This window comes from Enhydra lutris, unplaced genomic scaffold, assembly GCF_002288905.1.
Source record: "Enhydra lutris kenyoni isolate GAN:26980312 unplaced genomic scaffold, ASM228890v2 scaffoldscaffold5, whole genome shotgun sequence".
Lineage (NCBI taxonomy): Eukaryota > Metazoa > Chordata > Mammalia > Carnivora > Mustelidae > Enhydra > Enhydra lutris.
In genome coordinates, this window is record NW_019154089.1 from 30,561,844 (window position 1) to 30,579,415 (window position 17,572).

Sequence of the window (17,572 nt, forward strand, 5' to 3'; positions counted from 1 at the left end):
CACTTGATTCCAAATCCAGGAAGCTGGGCTCCGAAGTCCATATCCTCAATCACTGTATACTACAGGACCCTTAAAACTAGCTGGAGGCAGAATGCCCCCTCCTTTGGGTTCCTCCTGGGTCTGCCGGTCACAGGGTTGGTTACGAGTTGGCAAAGGTTGCAGCTAAAAGCCGTGGGCCGAGGTTCCACGTGAGCTGTGGGCTGACTGCTTGGAACCCTGCCTTCAGGCAGAGAATGGGAGCAAAGCAGACAATATGCAGACACAACAGGTCACTGCATTCGTTGGCAAGTATAAGGAGGGGGAACCCTCTGGGCTGGCTTTAGTCCCCTGTCATTCTGCTATGGAAAAGAATCAAAGCACAGTCTTGTGCAGAGAGAAGCCGTCCCTCTTTGTGAGGCTCTAGGACACTCCCACATTGTTGTGGTCAAGCCCTCTTTGAGACAGGTACGACGGCTCCTGTTTCATAGAGGGGACACATGAGGCTCAGAGGGTGAAGTAACTCCAAAGTCACACAGAGAACACAGACCACGGTTTAGTGTGTGAACCCGGGTTTTCTGCCTTCAAATCACATGTGTTTGGGGCCCTCGGACAGAGCTGCCTGGAATAAAGAAGCAATTTGCTAAGAAAGCCCTTGGGAAAGTAATGATGATTACAGTAAAAATGGTCTGACAATTAAAAAAACTCCACGAACACTGGCAAGGGCAATGGACCAGAGGGCGGCTAGGAGGTGGGACAGCCACAGGGCCAGCTTCAGTGGCTGGGATAAGGAGCTCAGGTGCCTACAGTCGGTTATAGGACACAGCCCCACACCAGGGAATCAGTTTTGTTCTCATCGGCCCCAAGGCACCCCCATGCTGGCTGGGGTCCCAAGTGTGGCCAGGTGGAGGCCCCAGAACACACTTCCAACCTTGGAGCTTTGCCCTTCTCAAAGTCAGATGCTATGGCTCTAAACTGGGGGCGCAGAAGTGGATGGAAGCTGGCAAACTTCGACGGCTGTGGAAGCCAGCTAGCTCAGGGAAGGGAGATGGGCAGGGGCAGGTGGGATTCCTGGGGTCTGGGCTGCTGGCTGTGGCAAAATGTCTGGCCAGACAAGTGTGGAGCTGCTACTTAAATCCACAGAGCTGTTGCCTCCTCAGAATGGGCTCAGTGAGGCCAGCGCTCATGGTCTTTCAAAAGAAGGTCAAAATCTAGACTTCAGTTCTGGAATGGCAGCTGGAAGAGCAAGTCTCCAGACCCTGTGCACCGTGAAGTCGATGAAGGGCAGAGACACAGATTCACCACCCCTCAGCTTCAGTCTCTTGGGGCCTACCGAGCCGAACCCTTTGTGTCCATTCACTTCGGAAGGGTAAAAAAATGAAATATATAAAAAAAATGGAGTAAACGTCAATGACTGTATGGAGTCCCGTGCACACTGAGGGGCCGTATTACCAGGAAGATAACTGCCAATGAAGAACTAGGCAACAGTTTCTATTCTAATGTTCTGTGATTTTAAGTCTCACAAATGCGTGTCAGCATTTACACGGGAGACCGCAGGAGGTAATTCTCAACGCTGCTGATGTGGGGCTGCTGGAAACGTGGGTCCACTTCTCTCGCCACACAACAGTTTCTGATAGGTGATCCTATCGAGGATTCTGATAGGTAATCCAAGCCTTGTGTTGGCCTCACCGGTGTTCTTCCAGCCTTTAAATCACAAGAGGGCACTTGCCTCTGGGATGTGGAGCTCAGGGCATCAAGCTTGGCGCAGAAGGTTGAAAAGGCCTCATGAGTGGTTCAGCCGCCTTCTGAGAGGGTCTCAGTTTTCTGCAGTAGAGCTGGTTTACTGGGGACAACACAGAGAAGCAGAACTGGGGACATGAAACACCTAGTGGGGCAACTTCTGTGAAGGCTGGAGAGAGCTCTTGGATGGGAACCAGAAAAGCTGTGTCAGCCACACCGGACTGCTGACCAGCTCTGTGGCCCCAGGCGGGCGAGAAGAACAGGGGTCTCGAAGTCAGGTGCCGCGGGGCATGAAGGTCCTACATAGGAATGAGGTGTGCCAGCGGGGCTCAAGAGAGCACAGCCCGGCTGACGAGATCGTCTAGTCATTTCTAGATGATTGCTGCCATCTGGAAAGGCTGGTGTGAGGTTGCCAAAGCTTCTGCACTTTTATTCAGATTCTTCCAAATGTTAAATGTTGGCTCAAAATTTCACATGTGCTCTGCAGCCGAAACAAAACACAGCCTGCAAGCTGCCAGCCCTCAGATTCAGCATCGGATCTCTCCGGGAATCTATCTGCTTGACTGCGTAGGATGAGGACGGCTGACTGAAGAAATCTCTGTCACCCTCCCAGCTTGGCCTCATCAAGCTGCCTTCCCAACTCAGGATGGAGTTTCCAAGGTGGAGGGAAGGGCTGAGGGAGCAGATTCCTCAGGCTGTTTCTCAGAAAAGGCAGAAGCTTCTCAGCCAAGACCAGTAGGGACCTCCCGACCCCACAGAAGAGAGCATCCCTGGGGTCTCCTCTTCCTGGTCTTCGCAGGGAGTGGCTCCTCCCCGGGGGCTGATGTCCTCACCTGATAAACAACGGCTTTCACTGCTTGTTTTGATTTTGTTCTCAGCTAAAAGAACATTCAGTGCCTTTCAAGGGATGGGAAGAGGCTGTGGACACCCACACACACCCCAAACCAGTTTTTCCATGAGATATGCCCATTCATTACTGGACAGCTTGAAGATACCGATAAACAACAAAGATGAAAACAAAAAATCCCATCCCTTAGAGATGATCACTGCTAACATTCTGGCATCAACAAAGAAAAACCCATTCCTTCCTTCCTTTCAAGAAAAATCTACTTCTTAAAATAGATCTCCCAGAAGAACATGAGCTATATGGAAGTCTCCTAAAGTAACTGACCCCGGACTTAGGTGGGTAGATGGGGGCAAGTCCTTGTAGGAAACGCTGCTGAAAATTCACCCTGAGAATGTCTCATTGTGGCCCCAAATTTCTATGCTATCTTTTTTTTCCCTTTCTTTTTGTCACTTTTTTTTTTTCCAGAAGCTGTTATTTATTAAGTGCAAGGAAAAGAGTCATCCTTATAAAAACACTATATGATGGATTCTAATATTCCTCCATCGTGTAGATGGGGAAATGAGCCTGTAGAAATTAACTAATTGGCCAAAATTGCTGACTAGTAAGTGGCAGGTCCAGGACTGGGACCCCAGGTCTTTTTGACTCTAGAGCCCTAGTCTCTAGACACTTTTTTTTTTTTTTAAAAAACCACTTTGTCCATTTAAAAAACAAAATTTTTAAAATTTTGAAATAATTTTAGACTCACTTTTCTGTGAATGAAAAAGCAGAGTTCCTGCATATCCTTGACCCAATTTCCCCAATGTTAACAGCTTACATAACCTTGGCATAATTATTTAAAGTCGGAAAGTGACATTGGTCCCCTTCTATTAACTAAATGACACAACTTACTCAGATTTCACCAGATTCTCTATGAGGGTCCCTTTTTTTGTTCTATGATTCAATTTGGAATCCCACACTGCTTCTGGTTGTCATGTCTTCTTAGACTTTTTTCAATCACTGACATTTTTCAGTCTTTGTCTTTTTATGATCTGGGTGCTTTTGAAGAGTGCTGTTCATTTTTTAAATGCCATTTAATTGGGGTTTACCTGATATTTTCTCATGATTAGATTGAGAAGATGCCTTTCAGCAAGAATACCACAGAAGAATATACAGCAGGGGTTACATGAATATAGATTATCACCAGTGTTGTTGACTTTTGATGCTTGGTTAAGATGGTGTTCCCACGGTAAAATTACTAATCTTCCTTTTGGAGTTCATAAATATCTTGAAGGAGATCGTTTGAGACTATGCAAGAATCTGGCATCTTTTTTTGTTTGTTTTTTTGTTTTTTAAATTTCTGAGTAATTTTTAAAATTGTGGTCAGTTTTACATTTATATTTTTATTTTTATAAAAAATTCCATTTATATTTTATATTTTTATTTTAAAAAATATTTATATTTTTATATCTACAATGTAAGCAACAGAAAACTTACCACTGACACCATTTTTGAGTGTATAGTTGTGTGGCATTCAGTTCACTCACATGACTGTGCCACCATACCACCACTGAGCTCCAGAACTTAATTTCCCTCAACCAAAACTCCTTACACTAATACCCTTGTCCCCGGTAATCACCATCGCACTTTCTGTCTCTATGCATATGACTACTCTAAGGACCTCGTAATAAGAGGAACCATAAAATGTGCTTTTTAAAGTCCCACCTACTAATTTTAGCATCCATTGCTGGATTTTGCCCACAATTGTCACTGTGGCATTCTCATGGTGATTTTCTGTTTCTCTCATTCCTCCCACTCATCTGCTTTTGAAACATTAAAATCTTCTATTGATGCGGACTGGTTGATCAAGTTTTTTCTAATTCTTGTAGAGGAAGAATGCGCAGAGAGCATCTCAATGAAGGGAGCCTGCTCCTTGCTCGTGCATCAGAATCAACGACAGGGTTTCCAGATCCCAGTGCAAACTGGAAACGTGGAAACCCTTGTTAAAAAATTAAGGATTTCAAAATGGCAACGGCAGAGCAGTAAACCCAGCACAGAGCCCTTCTGACTCTACACCGCACACCCACAATGCCCACCCTGTGTGCAACCTTCCCTAGCTTCTCAGGACCTTCCCTGCACTGGCTCAGCTCTGTAGAAACCCAAAGGACAAGCAACTGTGCCCCAGGGCTAGGCATGTCAGAGATCTCAAGGCAATCAGGAGGGTAAGATCACTCTCATTCTTTTTAAGTCTCCTCCTCCCCCAACCCCATTCCATTCAGTTGGGAAAGAGACTAACTGCTTCTCTTCAACTAGCTCAGTACTAGGCTAGCAACGCCTCCAACTAGGCTTCAAGTCTAAGGAATCCCAGAGCAGAACTCCCACGGGCCCCCAGTCTCTTACCACGATGGAAGTCAGGTCCTCACTCTCGAAGCGGCTGATGGCCTGGTCCAAGGATTTATACATGGCAGCAGAGATGCGCTGGGTAATGAGTCTGTTCAAGTCAATTGATCTACCCAAAAGCTGCATGAAAGTGACAGAAAGAGAAGTTACTTAAGGTTCTCATAGGCACATGACAACTAAATGCAATGCAACATAAGAAATTGGATTAAAAGCATAAAGAACAGTACTGGGACAAATGGGGACTCTATGCAGAAAACAGTATTGTTAAATTTCCTGAGTATGATCATTCTATCTTGATTATGAGATAATGCCCTCATCCTTAGGAGATATATGCTGAGGTATTTATTCATGGGTAAAGTGTCATGACATCTGCAACTTACTCTCAAATGGCTAAGAAAAAGAGTTCATATATTTAAAACATAAATATAATTTAACGTTACATATATATGTATTCTTTTAAATTATTTATATATACTATATCTTTATATGCTACATTTATTTACTACTTATGTATTTATTTACTATTTATATGCTATTTCATTATATGTTATATTTATAATATATATTATATACTACTTTTATATTTATGTACTATTTACCTATATTTTAGACACATACACATGCATATTCATACACTGCTCTTGGCTAGGTGTCCAAGGATTATTCCTATTTTATTGTTTGTACTGTATTCGTGAGAAAGAAAAAAACATGTAAACCAATTGGGTAAAATATTAATGATCACAAATCTGCCTGTAGAGTATATATATATATGTTCATTGTGTTTTTCCTTCAACTCCTGTAAGTTTGAAATATAAGAAGCTGAGGAAAAATAGGGTGCCTCCAGACTGTTGGAAAAGGCTCAGGACAAGCTCCGGCACCCCATGCAATGTTGACATCCTAAATTTAGCCGTGAGGTCCTTCCCACAATGGTCCTGTGCCCCACCTCAATCACCGGAGAGTAGCAGCTCCCTCAATAAGGGCCTACTGCTGGCCTTTATGGGGATGAGTATACAAGCATGAGAATGCAGGGCTGGATGGAAAACGGAACTTCTGCTAATTCCCACCAGGGCACACACATGTGGGCATCATCCCAGATGCTGTGCAAATAGCAGTAAACATCTCGGTACCCGCTGTGTGCACTGCACTTTACTAGGTGCCCAAGGTTTATTCTGAACTGTTTTACTTTTTTTTTTCTTTCTATTTCCCTTTTGGGAGATTTTCTACCAACTGACTAAGACCCCCAGCAGGCACCTTGTGCACACCTGAAGCCCTCAGTATTTAATGTTCTGTGGCTAATTCTGGCTGCAACCGTAACTGATGGCTGTAATTTCCTGAGAGGCCAGAGGGAAAGCACTGAGCTCCTGCTGCTGACAGAGGTGAAGATATGCTTTTCCCTCTCATTATTTTCCTCTTCTCTTTGATTTCTCACGGCAATGAAAATGCCCAGGGTTTCCAGGGTAACCCCTTCCTCTGCACCTGGGGTACTTCTAGGCTGTGGACCTTCACCTGGGTCTGCCCCACAAACACCGTGGCCCACATCCTGAGCACGGCGGTCACGGCTTCAAGGCCGTACCAGCTCCTCGTGGCTGATAGCGGGAACATCTCGTATTTTGCCTGCCTGCCTCACGTGAACATTTTTTTTTCCTTAGTTATGATTTAATTTTTTTTCTTTTTTTTTCTCCTTTATTTTTTATAAACATATAATGTATTTTTATCCTCAGGGGTACAGGTCTGTGAATCGCCAGGTTTATACACGTCACAGCACATCACATACCCTCCCCTATGTCCATAACCCCAGCACCCTTTCCCAACCCCCCTCCCCCCAGCAACCCTCAGTTTGTTTTGTGAGATTAAGAGTCACTTATGGTTTGTCTCCCTCCCAATCCCATCTTGTTTCATTTATTCTTCTCCTACCCCCTTAATCCCCCCATGTTGCATCTCCAATTCCTCATATCAGGGAGATCATATGATAGCTGTCTTTCTCCGATTGACTTATTTCGCTAAGCATGATACCCTCTAGTTCTATCCATCACGTGAACATTTTTAAGCAGGAATATGTGTCTGAGCTCCTGCCAGCATTTATTGCCTCTACATCTGGAGTCAAATGTGAACAGAAAGCAACTCCACAAAAACAAACTGATTTCTAGCGTGGGCTTGGCGGACACGCTTCATTTCAAAGCCCGAAGCAGCCTGCCTTCGCTTGGACCAGCGTGCGGGCCCTGCTCAGGAAGAGATTTACCCGTTTCTGAGCGGCAGCCCCCATGGAAGGAAGTGAGCCACGGCTTATGACAAGACAAAGGCTTTGGTGGCCACGACTCCCTGGAGGTGAGCTGCAGATGGACTGAGAAGCCTAGAACTTGAACCACAGGATGTCAATGCCTCTTTATTGCTTGTAAGACTGAGGCTGTGCCACACCTATGCTCAGAAGTCCACACGGGTGGCATGCGGGGTGGAGAGTATGCAGTCCTGATCTCCAATCTCCCCGCTCACTTCACGGCTACTCTCTAGCCTGTCCCACTTGCCCTCTGGCTTCCTTCACTGTACCTGTACGTGTCTCTGTTTCAGCAGTGTTTCGTAGCGGTTGGACGGTGGGTACGGAATGATGACTCCATAATTCTTACATTCGGCCCTAAAACGTTTATCCAACAGGACACTGCAAGGGAGAAAAGTTACATAAGGACAGTAAACATGACCGTGGATGGTTTTCAGGCACCCAGCCACATCTATTTCCAACTAGAGGGTCTACTCTAGGAAGCGCTAGCTTATGTATTTCAATTACAACTGTTTTTTGCTTTAGAGCAAAATGCAGATTTCTTTTTAGCCACAAAGCTCAACATGAAGCATTATTTCTAAGTTGAAGACAAGAAACACAGAAGTGGAACCACTTCCCTCTTTTATTCATTTACCAAAAAAGCAATCGAGTGCATGCTTGTTATATCCCAGGGAATACTCTGGTACCGGGGACACAAAGTTCCTGTCCTCATGGAGCTTATGTCTAGTGAAGAGAAACTGGTAACTGGATAAACAGAGGAATAAAATAATTTCAGGGAAGAGGAAATAACTGCACGGCATTTATGACTTATCAGGCACACACCTGCGTGTACACAGTCATTTTTAATCTCATGACAATCTCCTGTAGATGTACTATTATCACTTTTCATACCGAGGTACAGACTGCAGAGTAATAGTGCTCTGAAACTAATAAAATATGATCATTCTGTGTTTGGAAGTCAGGGAAAGCCTCTCTGAAGCAGTCTGGCTGGCTGGACTCCCGAATGCTAAAAATATTAAGATCTGGGGGGGAGAGTGTTTCTGGCAGAGAAAAGCTGGTCAGCATGCATAAAGGACCAGGCATGCTGGAGACCATGATGCAAAAATGAATTGATAAAATTAACTTAGGGGGGGTGTCTAGGTGGCTCGGATTGTTAAGTGTCTGCCTTCAGCTGAGGTCATGATCCTGGGGTCCTGGGATCAAACCCTTTACTGGGCTCCGTGCTCAGTGGGGAGTCTGCTCCTCCTCTCCCTCTGCCCCTTCCCTGGCTTGTGCTTTCTCACTCCCTCACTCTTTTAAATAAATAAATAAAATTAAAAAAAAAAAAAAAGAAATTAACCTGGGGGCCAGATCACATGGGACGTCAACCACAGTAAAGAAGTTAGATTTTTCGGGGCGCCTGGGTGGCTCAGTGGGTTAAGCCTCTGCCTTCAGCTCTGGTCATGATCTCAGGGTCTTGGGATCGAGCCCCGCATCGGGCTCTCTGCTTGGCGGTGAGCCTGCTTCCCCCTCTCTCTGCCTGCCTCTCTGCCTACTTGTGATCTCTCTCTCTCTCTCTGTGTCAAATAAATAAATAAAATCTTAAAAAAAAAAAAAAAGAAGTTAGATTTTTCTAGATGTCACTGGCAGCCATTGAAGGGCTTTAGGTAGGAAAGTGACGTCATCTGAGTCTACACCATCAGGCACAGACAGCGGCCACCAGTTACGGGAGCTTACTGAGCACCTGCAATGTGGTGAGTCTGGGTGGAGATGTGCTAGCAGTATAAAGCACGCACTAGATTTTGAAGACTTAGAAAAAAAACAAGAAAACTAGCTCTTTAATAATCTGTATATTGATTTCATGTTGAACCTATATTTTAGATATATTGGATTATATAACATATATTACTCAAATTAATTTCACCTATTATTCTTTCCTTTTAAAAATATGGCTATAAAAAATGTAAAATGACACTTGTGGCTCACATTTGTGGTTCCACTGCATTTCTAATGGACAGCACTGACCTGGATCATTCTCTCCCTGCCGTGCTTTCTGGGACTCTCCTCACCTCTCTCAATCTCGCCCAGCCCCCCATAATTTTGGAAACCATTGATCTTACAGGGAGTAGTACAGATTCAGGGGCATTTTTCAGATTAGAATATTCTGTAAACTCAATATGCAAAGACCCAGGGTTTGGCAAGCCTGAGTTTGTATATACAGCATATTTGAAAGGAGAATCATCTTAGAGACACTGGAAGCCCAGCTCCCTGTTGTAACTGCATCCTATACAACCCAGATACGTGCTAAGTGACTACTTCATGGAAGGCTGTGTAACCTGTGTCTTCCCTGGAAGTACATGCTTTGTGTACTTTCCATCATCAAGAGCTGTTCACTTCATTCAGTGTGCATCTGTGTTAACAGAAACTGGTGTGTTCTGACATCAACTCCTATCTGAAGTATGTCAGACCAACTCTAGCTGTCAAAGCAAAAGGAAGCAAATGCCCCATGTGGAAAGAAAAATAATTTATGACAGTTGAGTAACTATTCTTGACACAACTGGTTTGTACATTGGGTTTCCAGTAAGAAGGGAGATACCTATTTTGAGGTTTTTCTTGACCGGTACTGTTATGGGTTCTTGAAACCCAGGAATTCACTCAATCCACACATACTGGCACTACCAATGAGCCTCCCAACCCATGAAAAGTATCTTACCCCGACTTCTTCACCAGTCTCCTATCTGGCCTTTATATACCTATTCTTGCTCACCACCAATCCATTCTCCACATTTTTGTTTTTTACAAGGGAAAATTTTTAAAAATAAAAATTGAATTCGGTCCCTGTCATTCTTTTGAAATCATCCTGGGAGATTCGATTCCTCCTAGAGAAATGCCTACAAGCCTCATCACGTGAGCCTGGCCTACACAGCTGCCTGTGTAGCTTTATTGTGCAGCTTGCCTCCTCTTGTGGCCTGTGGACGAGACATTACAGGAACTAACTCACAGTAACGGTCTCAACTGCCCTATGGAGTGGGCATGCTGTCAGTACAATATTTCTGCCACAGGGACTTTGCACAAGCAGTTCCTCTGCCTGCAACTTCCTGTCCCATCCTTAGTTTTATTTAATGTCTATAACTTCAGATAAGAACTCAAAGGTCACTTTCTTAGGACAGCCTTTCCAGTTCCTCACCCCAAAGACTAGTTCTGGTTTAACTGTCATAGATTCGCAGATGACCATGAATGTTTCCTTCGTGGGAAGCACGCAACCTCACTTTTGTTGTGCTCTTATTGGTTTGTATTAATGTCTGATATCCCTCCTAAACTGTAAGCTCCATGAAGGGCAGCACCAAACCTGCCTATTTTCCTTTCTTCCATATTTTAGCACCCAATCCAGGCCCACAGGATAGCTCAGTGGCTAAAGAAGAAGAGAGGATTTATGACAGGAAACCATGTCTCACAGGTGGCCAGCTGAGAACACTTGCTGCTCACAGCCCCGGGACCCTCGTACCTGCCAGCCATGGCTTTGTAGTAGGCAAAGATCTGGTCCGCCAGCTTGTAGACAAACTGATCAAAGCACAGGTTCACCTGGGGACAGGGAAGCAGGAACGTCAGCTGCGCGTGTCTAGCTTACATTATACGTGAGACGCAAGGGGATAGCTGGGTGGTATTGTGTGCTGTGGGGCAAGACACTTTGAATAGCAAAAAAAAAAAAAAAAAAAAGATCCTGGAGTTAAGTAAGTTAAGAGGTTTGGTCCCTCACTTTCAAGGCCCTTAGGCAAAAAGAAGGCAAAGTTCAAAGAGCTGTTGGGGAACTGCCCTCCCCGGGGAAGGCAAGATAGCTCTTCATACCCTATAGTGGCTCACATCATTCCACCCATCCTCTCTCCTGCTGGACTTCCTCACCTTTCCCCTTCACTCTATTTGCCCTTGCTTGACCAAGGAAGAATTGGATGGTCCTTGGAAACTGAAAAATCTCTTTTTTCCAAACTTAAAGTTTCATTAAAAACCTTTGGTTCTTAATGAATATGGAATGCTTGTGCCATTTCAGCAACTCGTCACATCGGTGGCAGACTGTGAGGCTTGGGTGAGATGTTCATGTCGGACACAGGATGAAAACCAAACTGTCCACGGAGAGCAAGAAGCAGCCAAGGGTGGGGCTTCGATGAGCCGGGGCTGCGTGGTGGCAGGGTGCCGTGGGACTGCCCAATGGAGCCCATTTAGGTGACTGATCTTCCAAATTCTCAGCTCCGGAAGGTTAATTATTTATCTGAGGAGCTCCCGTATCTCTGATTTTACATCCCAGATGTTATTCTGAACATGCAACCCAGAGCTGTGTGCAGCTCTGCCCTCATCTGCAGGGAACCAAGGCCTCTGCTCTGGACTTTGTGTTTCAAGGGTCCCCACTGGGCCATACTCCAGCTGAAGAACCTGCAGAGTCAAGGTCAGGGTACCCACTCATACCCTAAGCCTTGAGTGCCCTTGCCCCAGAAGCCCAAGCCCCTTCCAGGCCTGTCTGCTGTTCTCCCTAGGATCACCCCTGAGGGTGGACCCCACGGCAGGTGTCGGGGGTTAGCTCAGGGGCCACGGTTTGTGGGCAGCGGTGGCAGCCACAGCTTGGCTATCCACACACGTGCACACGAGGCTCTTCGTCGTGCAGAACAGAGTTAGGGGATAGGAAGAGAAAGGGGGCAGGCCACAAGTTGGGGGTCTCGATGTGTACTTTGGCCGCATGCCCTCGAAATATTACCCAGGGCCTGGTTGCGTGCTTTCTTTCCATTTATTTTAAAAAGCTCACTTGGCCACATGACACTCTAGATCTGTTTCGTTTTTCACCTGCTGGAGAACACAATTATATAAGATCGTGTCAGAACATGAAGTTGTCAGAGCTGAGATGTAACCCGTTCACTGGTCTCCTGGAATCTCTCTTCCCAAGTCTGTGCTTGGCAGAAGAGATCTGTATTGGGGCCCATGAAGATCTTCAACTCCCACAGAAATCGGAGGCTAGAGAAAGCCAGCAGCATCTCTACTAGATCTCCTTTGAGATACACATAAGCTGTCAGACTAAGTTGGTGGCGAAACGTTCATGTCTTTCCTTTATAAATAAGAATGTGGGGTGCCTGGGCGGCTCAGTGGGGTAAGCCTCTGCCTTCAGCTCAGGTCATGATCTCAGGGTCCTGGGATCAAGCCCCGCATCAGGCTCTCTGCTCAGTGGGGAGCCTGCTTCCCCCCTCTCTCTGTCTGTTTCTCTGCCTACTTGTGATCTCAAATAAATAAATATTTTTTATTAAAAAAAAAAAAGAAAGAAAGAATGTCATAAATTTCTATGACATTTTCACCTAATGGGCCTCAGTCTGTGTTTACATAGTCCCATGCAGTTAAGCCGAACCGAGACTACCATCCCAGTTCCCAGAAGGCAAAACTGAGAAAGTTTGGTAGCCATCACTACCATTGGCCTCGTGCTTCTGGTCCTTGCATGTGGCAGGGTTGTACTTCCTTGCTCCTCTCTGAAAAGGAGGTGTGGTCATGAGACTTGCTTTGACCAATGACATGTGTCATTTCCAGGTGGAAGCTTTAAGTACCAGGAACACCTCCCCCTGCCACGGCAATTAGTGAAAGTTCCACATGTGTCCCGACTTGAAGACTATGTGGACCAGAGTCCCCAACCAACCCGTAATGGAGAAATAAGCTTTTGATTTCAAGGTACTAAGAACTTGTGATTATTTGTTACTGCAGCATAACCTAGCTTATCCTGTTCGTCAGAGAAATAAAGCTACTGAGTGACTCTCTAATAAACAACTTATAGTTGGAAGGATTGTTTCTTCAGTCCTAGTAGTACTAGCAAGTGACACCCTAAGCTGTGTGACCTTGGCATAACAATAACTGACCACTTCAAGTCTAAGACTTATTACTTGTAAAACAGATAATAGCATACACCTCCTTAAATTGCTGTAAAGGTTATTGAAAAAGTCTCTCTCTACCATGGTTAACCCTGCACCTGGCAAGTTGTAAATGTATAAATACTGATACATGATATTGCTGTTGTTATTATTATTATTAGCCAAATAATTCAACCATAAAAGACCTATTAGAAAATTAATTTTACTCATGCAGTTCCATCATCTGCCATCCCTTAATACATTTGAAAAAAGAAAGACCATCCTCCTGGTCTGGGTCCTATTTGATGATCATGATTTGCAAAGACCACCCTCCATGTAGTGAATGATATTATAATAGCTCTGAGTGGGGACAAGTGGGAGCTCATCTGTGGTGAGCACAGCAGGATACACATAGTTGTAGAATCACTGCCTTTTACACCTAAGACTAATGTAACATTTGGTGTCAACTGTACTGCAATCTTAAAGAAAAAGTCATAAAAAGAGATTATTCTCCAGAACCAGTCACTGATCCCGCACTGCTGCAGTCTGAATGTGTGTGTTCCCCCAAAATTCGTATGTTGAGATTCTATCCCCCAAAGTGAGGGTATTAGATGGTGGAGCTTTTGGGAAGTGATGAGGTCATGAGGGTAGATCCTTCATGAATGGGAATAGTGCTTTATAAGAGAGAGACCGGGGGCACCTGGGTGGCTCTGTCGGTTAAGTGTCCAAGAGATTGGGTGTGGTGAGAACAAGCCCCACACTGTGCTCTATGCTCGGCGTGGAGTCTGCTCGAGATATTCTCCCTCGGCCCCTCCCTCCAGTTGTGTGCATGCACTCTTTCTCTCTAAAATAAATAAACACATAAAATCTTTAAAAAAAGAATGAAAAAAAAAAAAAAAAAAGAATGAGCGTGAGGGCGCCTGGGTGGCTCAGTGGGTTAAAGCCTCTGCCTTCAGCTCAGGTCATGATCCCAGGGTCCTGGGATTGAGTCCCACATCAGGCTCTCTGCTCAGCGGGGAGCCTGCTTCCTCCTCTCTCTCTGCCTGCCTCTCTGCCTACTTGTGATCTCTGTCTGTCCAATAAACAAATAAAAATCTTAAAAAAAAAAAAAAAAGAATGAGAGTGAGACCGCAGAGAGCTCCCGCACCCCTTCCACTATGCAAGGACTATGAGAAGTCTGTGACCCAGAAAGATGCCCTCACCCAACAGTGCTGGCTCCCTGATCTAGACTTCCAGCCTCCACAACAGTGAGAAACACATTTCTGCTGTTTATAAACCACTCGGTCTGGGGTAGTTTGGTACAGCAGCCTTCGAGTGTACTAAGACAGCCCACTTTGTGCTGATAGCTACAGATTGAAAAAGTCCAGACTCTAGGATTAAGATTACAGGAACAAAAGAAGCGTATCACTTGCCTCAGCTTCAATCTCATCGTACAGGAACTGCTTTTTAAACTTGGTCAGAGCATAGTAGGCGCTGTCATTGTACAGGTCCAAGGGGTAGAGGACGTACCTGAAGAGAGAAAAGCAGAGGCGGCAGCTTACTAATCTCTCCGAAGACAAGCCGACTGATGCAGCTTGGGAAACACAAAGGGTTGGGTGAACACGGGAACAAGCTCGGGGTCGGGAAGAGAGAGCCTCCCAGCATTCGGATGTTTCCAGGCTGCCTCAGGAATGCCTTACTTTACAGTCTGCCTGTAGAAATTGAGCATTCATGATGCTAATAAATCCAAGGCCTGAAAAAATGAGTCTGGGACCAAAAGAAACGAGGTGGCAGTTAAGGACATTAGCTTCCTGGTCCCCAGAGATGACTATCTTCCAAGCACAGCTGCTTTGAGATGGACAGAACCCAGGAAGGGCAGCTGGGCCGGTACAACCCTGAGCCTATCTGCAAGGCTGAGTCAAATCTGGTGTGACCTGATCCTTGGGACGAGCGTTCTCCCTAGAAGGGCACACTGCCTGATCTGGAAAGTTCTGGAAAGAACAGAGCTCTGTAGCAAACTACTCTCCATCTACACCCTGGGAACCTCCTTGCGGACCCAAGCCTGCCTCTTACTCCATCATGGAAGGTTCTTTGGTTTCCAGGATATGGTCTGTTAGAATCCAGGGCATGGACATCTCAATTGGGAACTGGATTCGCCGGCCCATGGTTAACTCCAGGAAGAATTCTCGGAACCACAGTTGAGAGAGGTCACAACACTGCTGCAGGGCTTCTGAAAGCATAAAGGAGAGAGTCATGGCTCATACACGAGAAGCACCAAAAGATCTTTGCTCTTATTGTTATTAACTTGTTCTTACTGCTTTTTTGTTCTTACCCCTACACTACTACACACCAAGTGCTCATAAGTACAACTTGATCAGTAGGTCCCACTCGCTTTTACCTGGAGGTCAGTCTAATATCTATTTAGAAAACAGCATTTGTTAAGCTCATGGTAGCAGCCCCAGGCAGGAGGAGAGCAGTGATGTTTTAGAAATGTAGAGGTGCCCGTAATCTCCATGATCCCCCTACAAGGCCATCCTAAAAACTCACAGTCAGGCCTCCTTGTACGTGGTAATTCTGGCTTCTATCTGCTTAAACTGGTCTGCATTCTGATGGAGAAGTTCTCAGTAACGACAGACGCATTATCCCTCCCACGTCCCTGGATGCCGCTCTCCCTCCCCCTTGCCCTATCCCACCTGCACAGTCGTCCTGCTAACAGGGACACAGGAAACGGGGACACAGGGCTGGGTGTAGCCTGGAAGCCTCCTTCGCTACAAGCAGCAAGACTCATCAGCTCAAAGCTACTGCTTGGAAACAAAAGACTGACCGAATGCCTGGTCATTGTGGGTGTGCTGCTGATTTTAATAAAGTCCTTAGTAGAGGGGACTAAGACTGGACAAATTTAACAGAGTGAGAATAGCTGGACTGAGTCTGGCCTTTCCAAGCCCGCCAGAAAGGGTGCATTTTTTTTTAATCTCGGTAGCAAAATGTGCCTCTTTTGATCAATGACCACGTTTTTTGGGCTTGTTGTTGTTGTTTGTTTGTTTGTCTTCTTTTGCAACTTTTGGTCCAAAGCCTTAGTGGGTCTGGGACCGGGGACCCTCGCCCTCTCCCCGCTGCCTGGACGCGGCGGCTCACCACTAATATTGAGCAGGTGCGTGAAGAAGAAGGACTGCTTGTGGAAGTCCTCTATGGCGAGGACGATGGGTCCGTCAAGGCTGCTTCTCAGGGTCTTCTTGGAGCCACTTTTGTCTGCGATGAGCGATTCAAGCATGGTCCGCACCATGTACAGCTTGAAAAAGAAAGTAAGACGAGAAGGTCAGGGGCTGGCCCTCCACCCTGGGGTCAAGGTCTCTGAGCTGTATTTATGTTTTTCTTTTTTTCTGCAGATGTCTGCTCTTAAAAAGCACTGTCTTAAGGAAGCACCAGTTTAGGGTTGGAGAAGTGAATCTGGAACATGTGAACCCTCAGGAGGGAGACTGGCCAGCCCAGGAAGGAAAGTCTGCCCAGGGCCTGATACGAAGTCATTCAAGGCCCAGGTTTTTGCCCATTCTGCTTGGCCAAGGGTGTGGGCATCAGAGGAGAACCCCAGTTCACATCACTCTGGAGTCAGTCTCTGCTTTACTGGTTGGCTGGGTGGCACCATGGGTAGAGCCCTGGACTTGGGTCTAGGGCCAGGCACTGCTACTGTCTTGCTGTGTGATCTTGGGCAACAAAGTCCCAATTTGGGCCTCAGTTTTCTTATCTGCTAACATGAGGGGTTGCACCAGATGCTTTCTCAAACCAGTCCCTTCCAGCTCTAATATTTTGAGGAACTGCGAAATGCCATTTGATCAGAGCAAGCCCCCCACCCCACCACCTCAAGCTCCTGATCCTTAGCACTTTGAATCCATTGCTGAGGATGGCGCCCTCTGGTGGCGCCATCTGCATCGCACAGCCAACCAAAATCCTGGGTGGAAAGCGGGTAAAGACAGGTACTTACACAGGAGGTCTACTAGACAACCAACTCCCACTTACAGAGGGCCTTAAGTGCAAAGGGTGCAAGTGCTAATCTAGATCTTTCCACATCATATGCCTTTGAATCTTAGGGCTGGAAGGGGCCTTGAGGAGCCAGGCTAGTCCATTCCTGCTGCCTCCTGGAGAAGTGTACCCCAACCAACCCAGCCAGGCGGTGTTATACCAGGGATCGGCAGCCTCTTCGGCCCTGTGTGCCACCAGTGGGGTGAAACAAAGCCCGCGGGGACCACTGGCAGGCCTAAGACATAGATAGGAGAAAGGAGGAGGGGATGGGAGGGCAGGAGAGACAGGGAAGAGGGAGAGAGAGAAGAGAGAGAGAGAGAGAGAAAAGCAAGAGGTATTGTATACGGTGGGAAAGCCGCCGCGAGTGCTAGGGGCCACTTGCCGACCACCTCTCAGAAGCTCCAACCTCCCTCTGCCACCACATCCGCCCTGGCTGCCTCCGGATCTCCTCCAGGACCATCCCCACCATGAGCCTGGCCCCAGGGCCAGGCAGTGCAGCCACATAGGGGAGGG

The 17,572-nt window shown here is 46.2% G+C and overlaps 1 protein-coding gene across 2 annotated transcripts in view; it reads right to left on the reverse strand.

The window, feature by feature from the left end:
* The window catches only part of LOC111140821 (cytoplasmic FMR1 interacting protein 2), a 126,308-nt gene that overhangs the window by 56,826 nt on the left and 51,910 nt on the right, over positions 1–17,572 (reverse strand). The window contains exons 16-22 of one of the 2 annotated variants that reach the window (XM_022493012.1): positions 17,220–17,294; positions 16,178–16,331; positions 15,116–15,272; positions 14,476–14,572; positions 10,696–10,772; positions 7,484–7,592; positions 4,940–5,059 (exon numbers count right to left, since the gene is read on the reverse strand). In XM_022493012.1, the coding sequence (XP_022348720.1) occupies positions 4,940–5,059; positions 7,484–7,592; positions 10,696–10,772; positions 14,476–14,572; positions 15,116–15,272; positions 16,178–16,331; positions 17,220–17,294 (789 nt within the window). The remainder of the gene's footprint in view (positions 1–4,939; positions 5,060–7,483; positions 7,593–10,695; positions 10,773–14,475; positions 14,573–15,115; positions 15,273–16,177; positions 16,332–17,219; positions 17,295–17,572) is intronic. The other variant, XM_022493013.1, reaches the window with a different exon arrangement.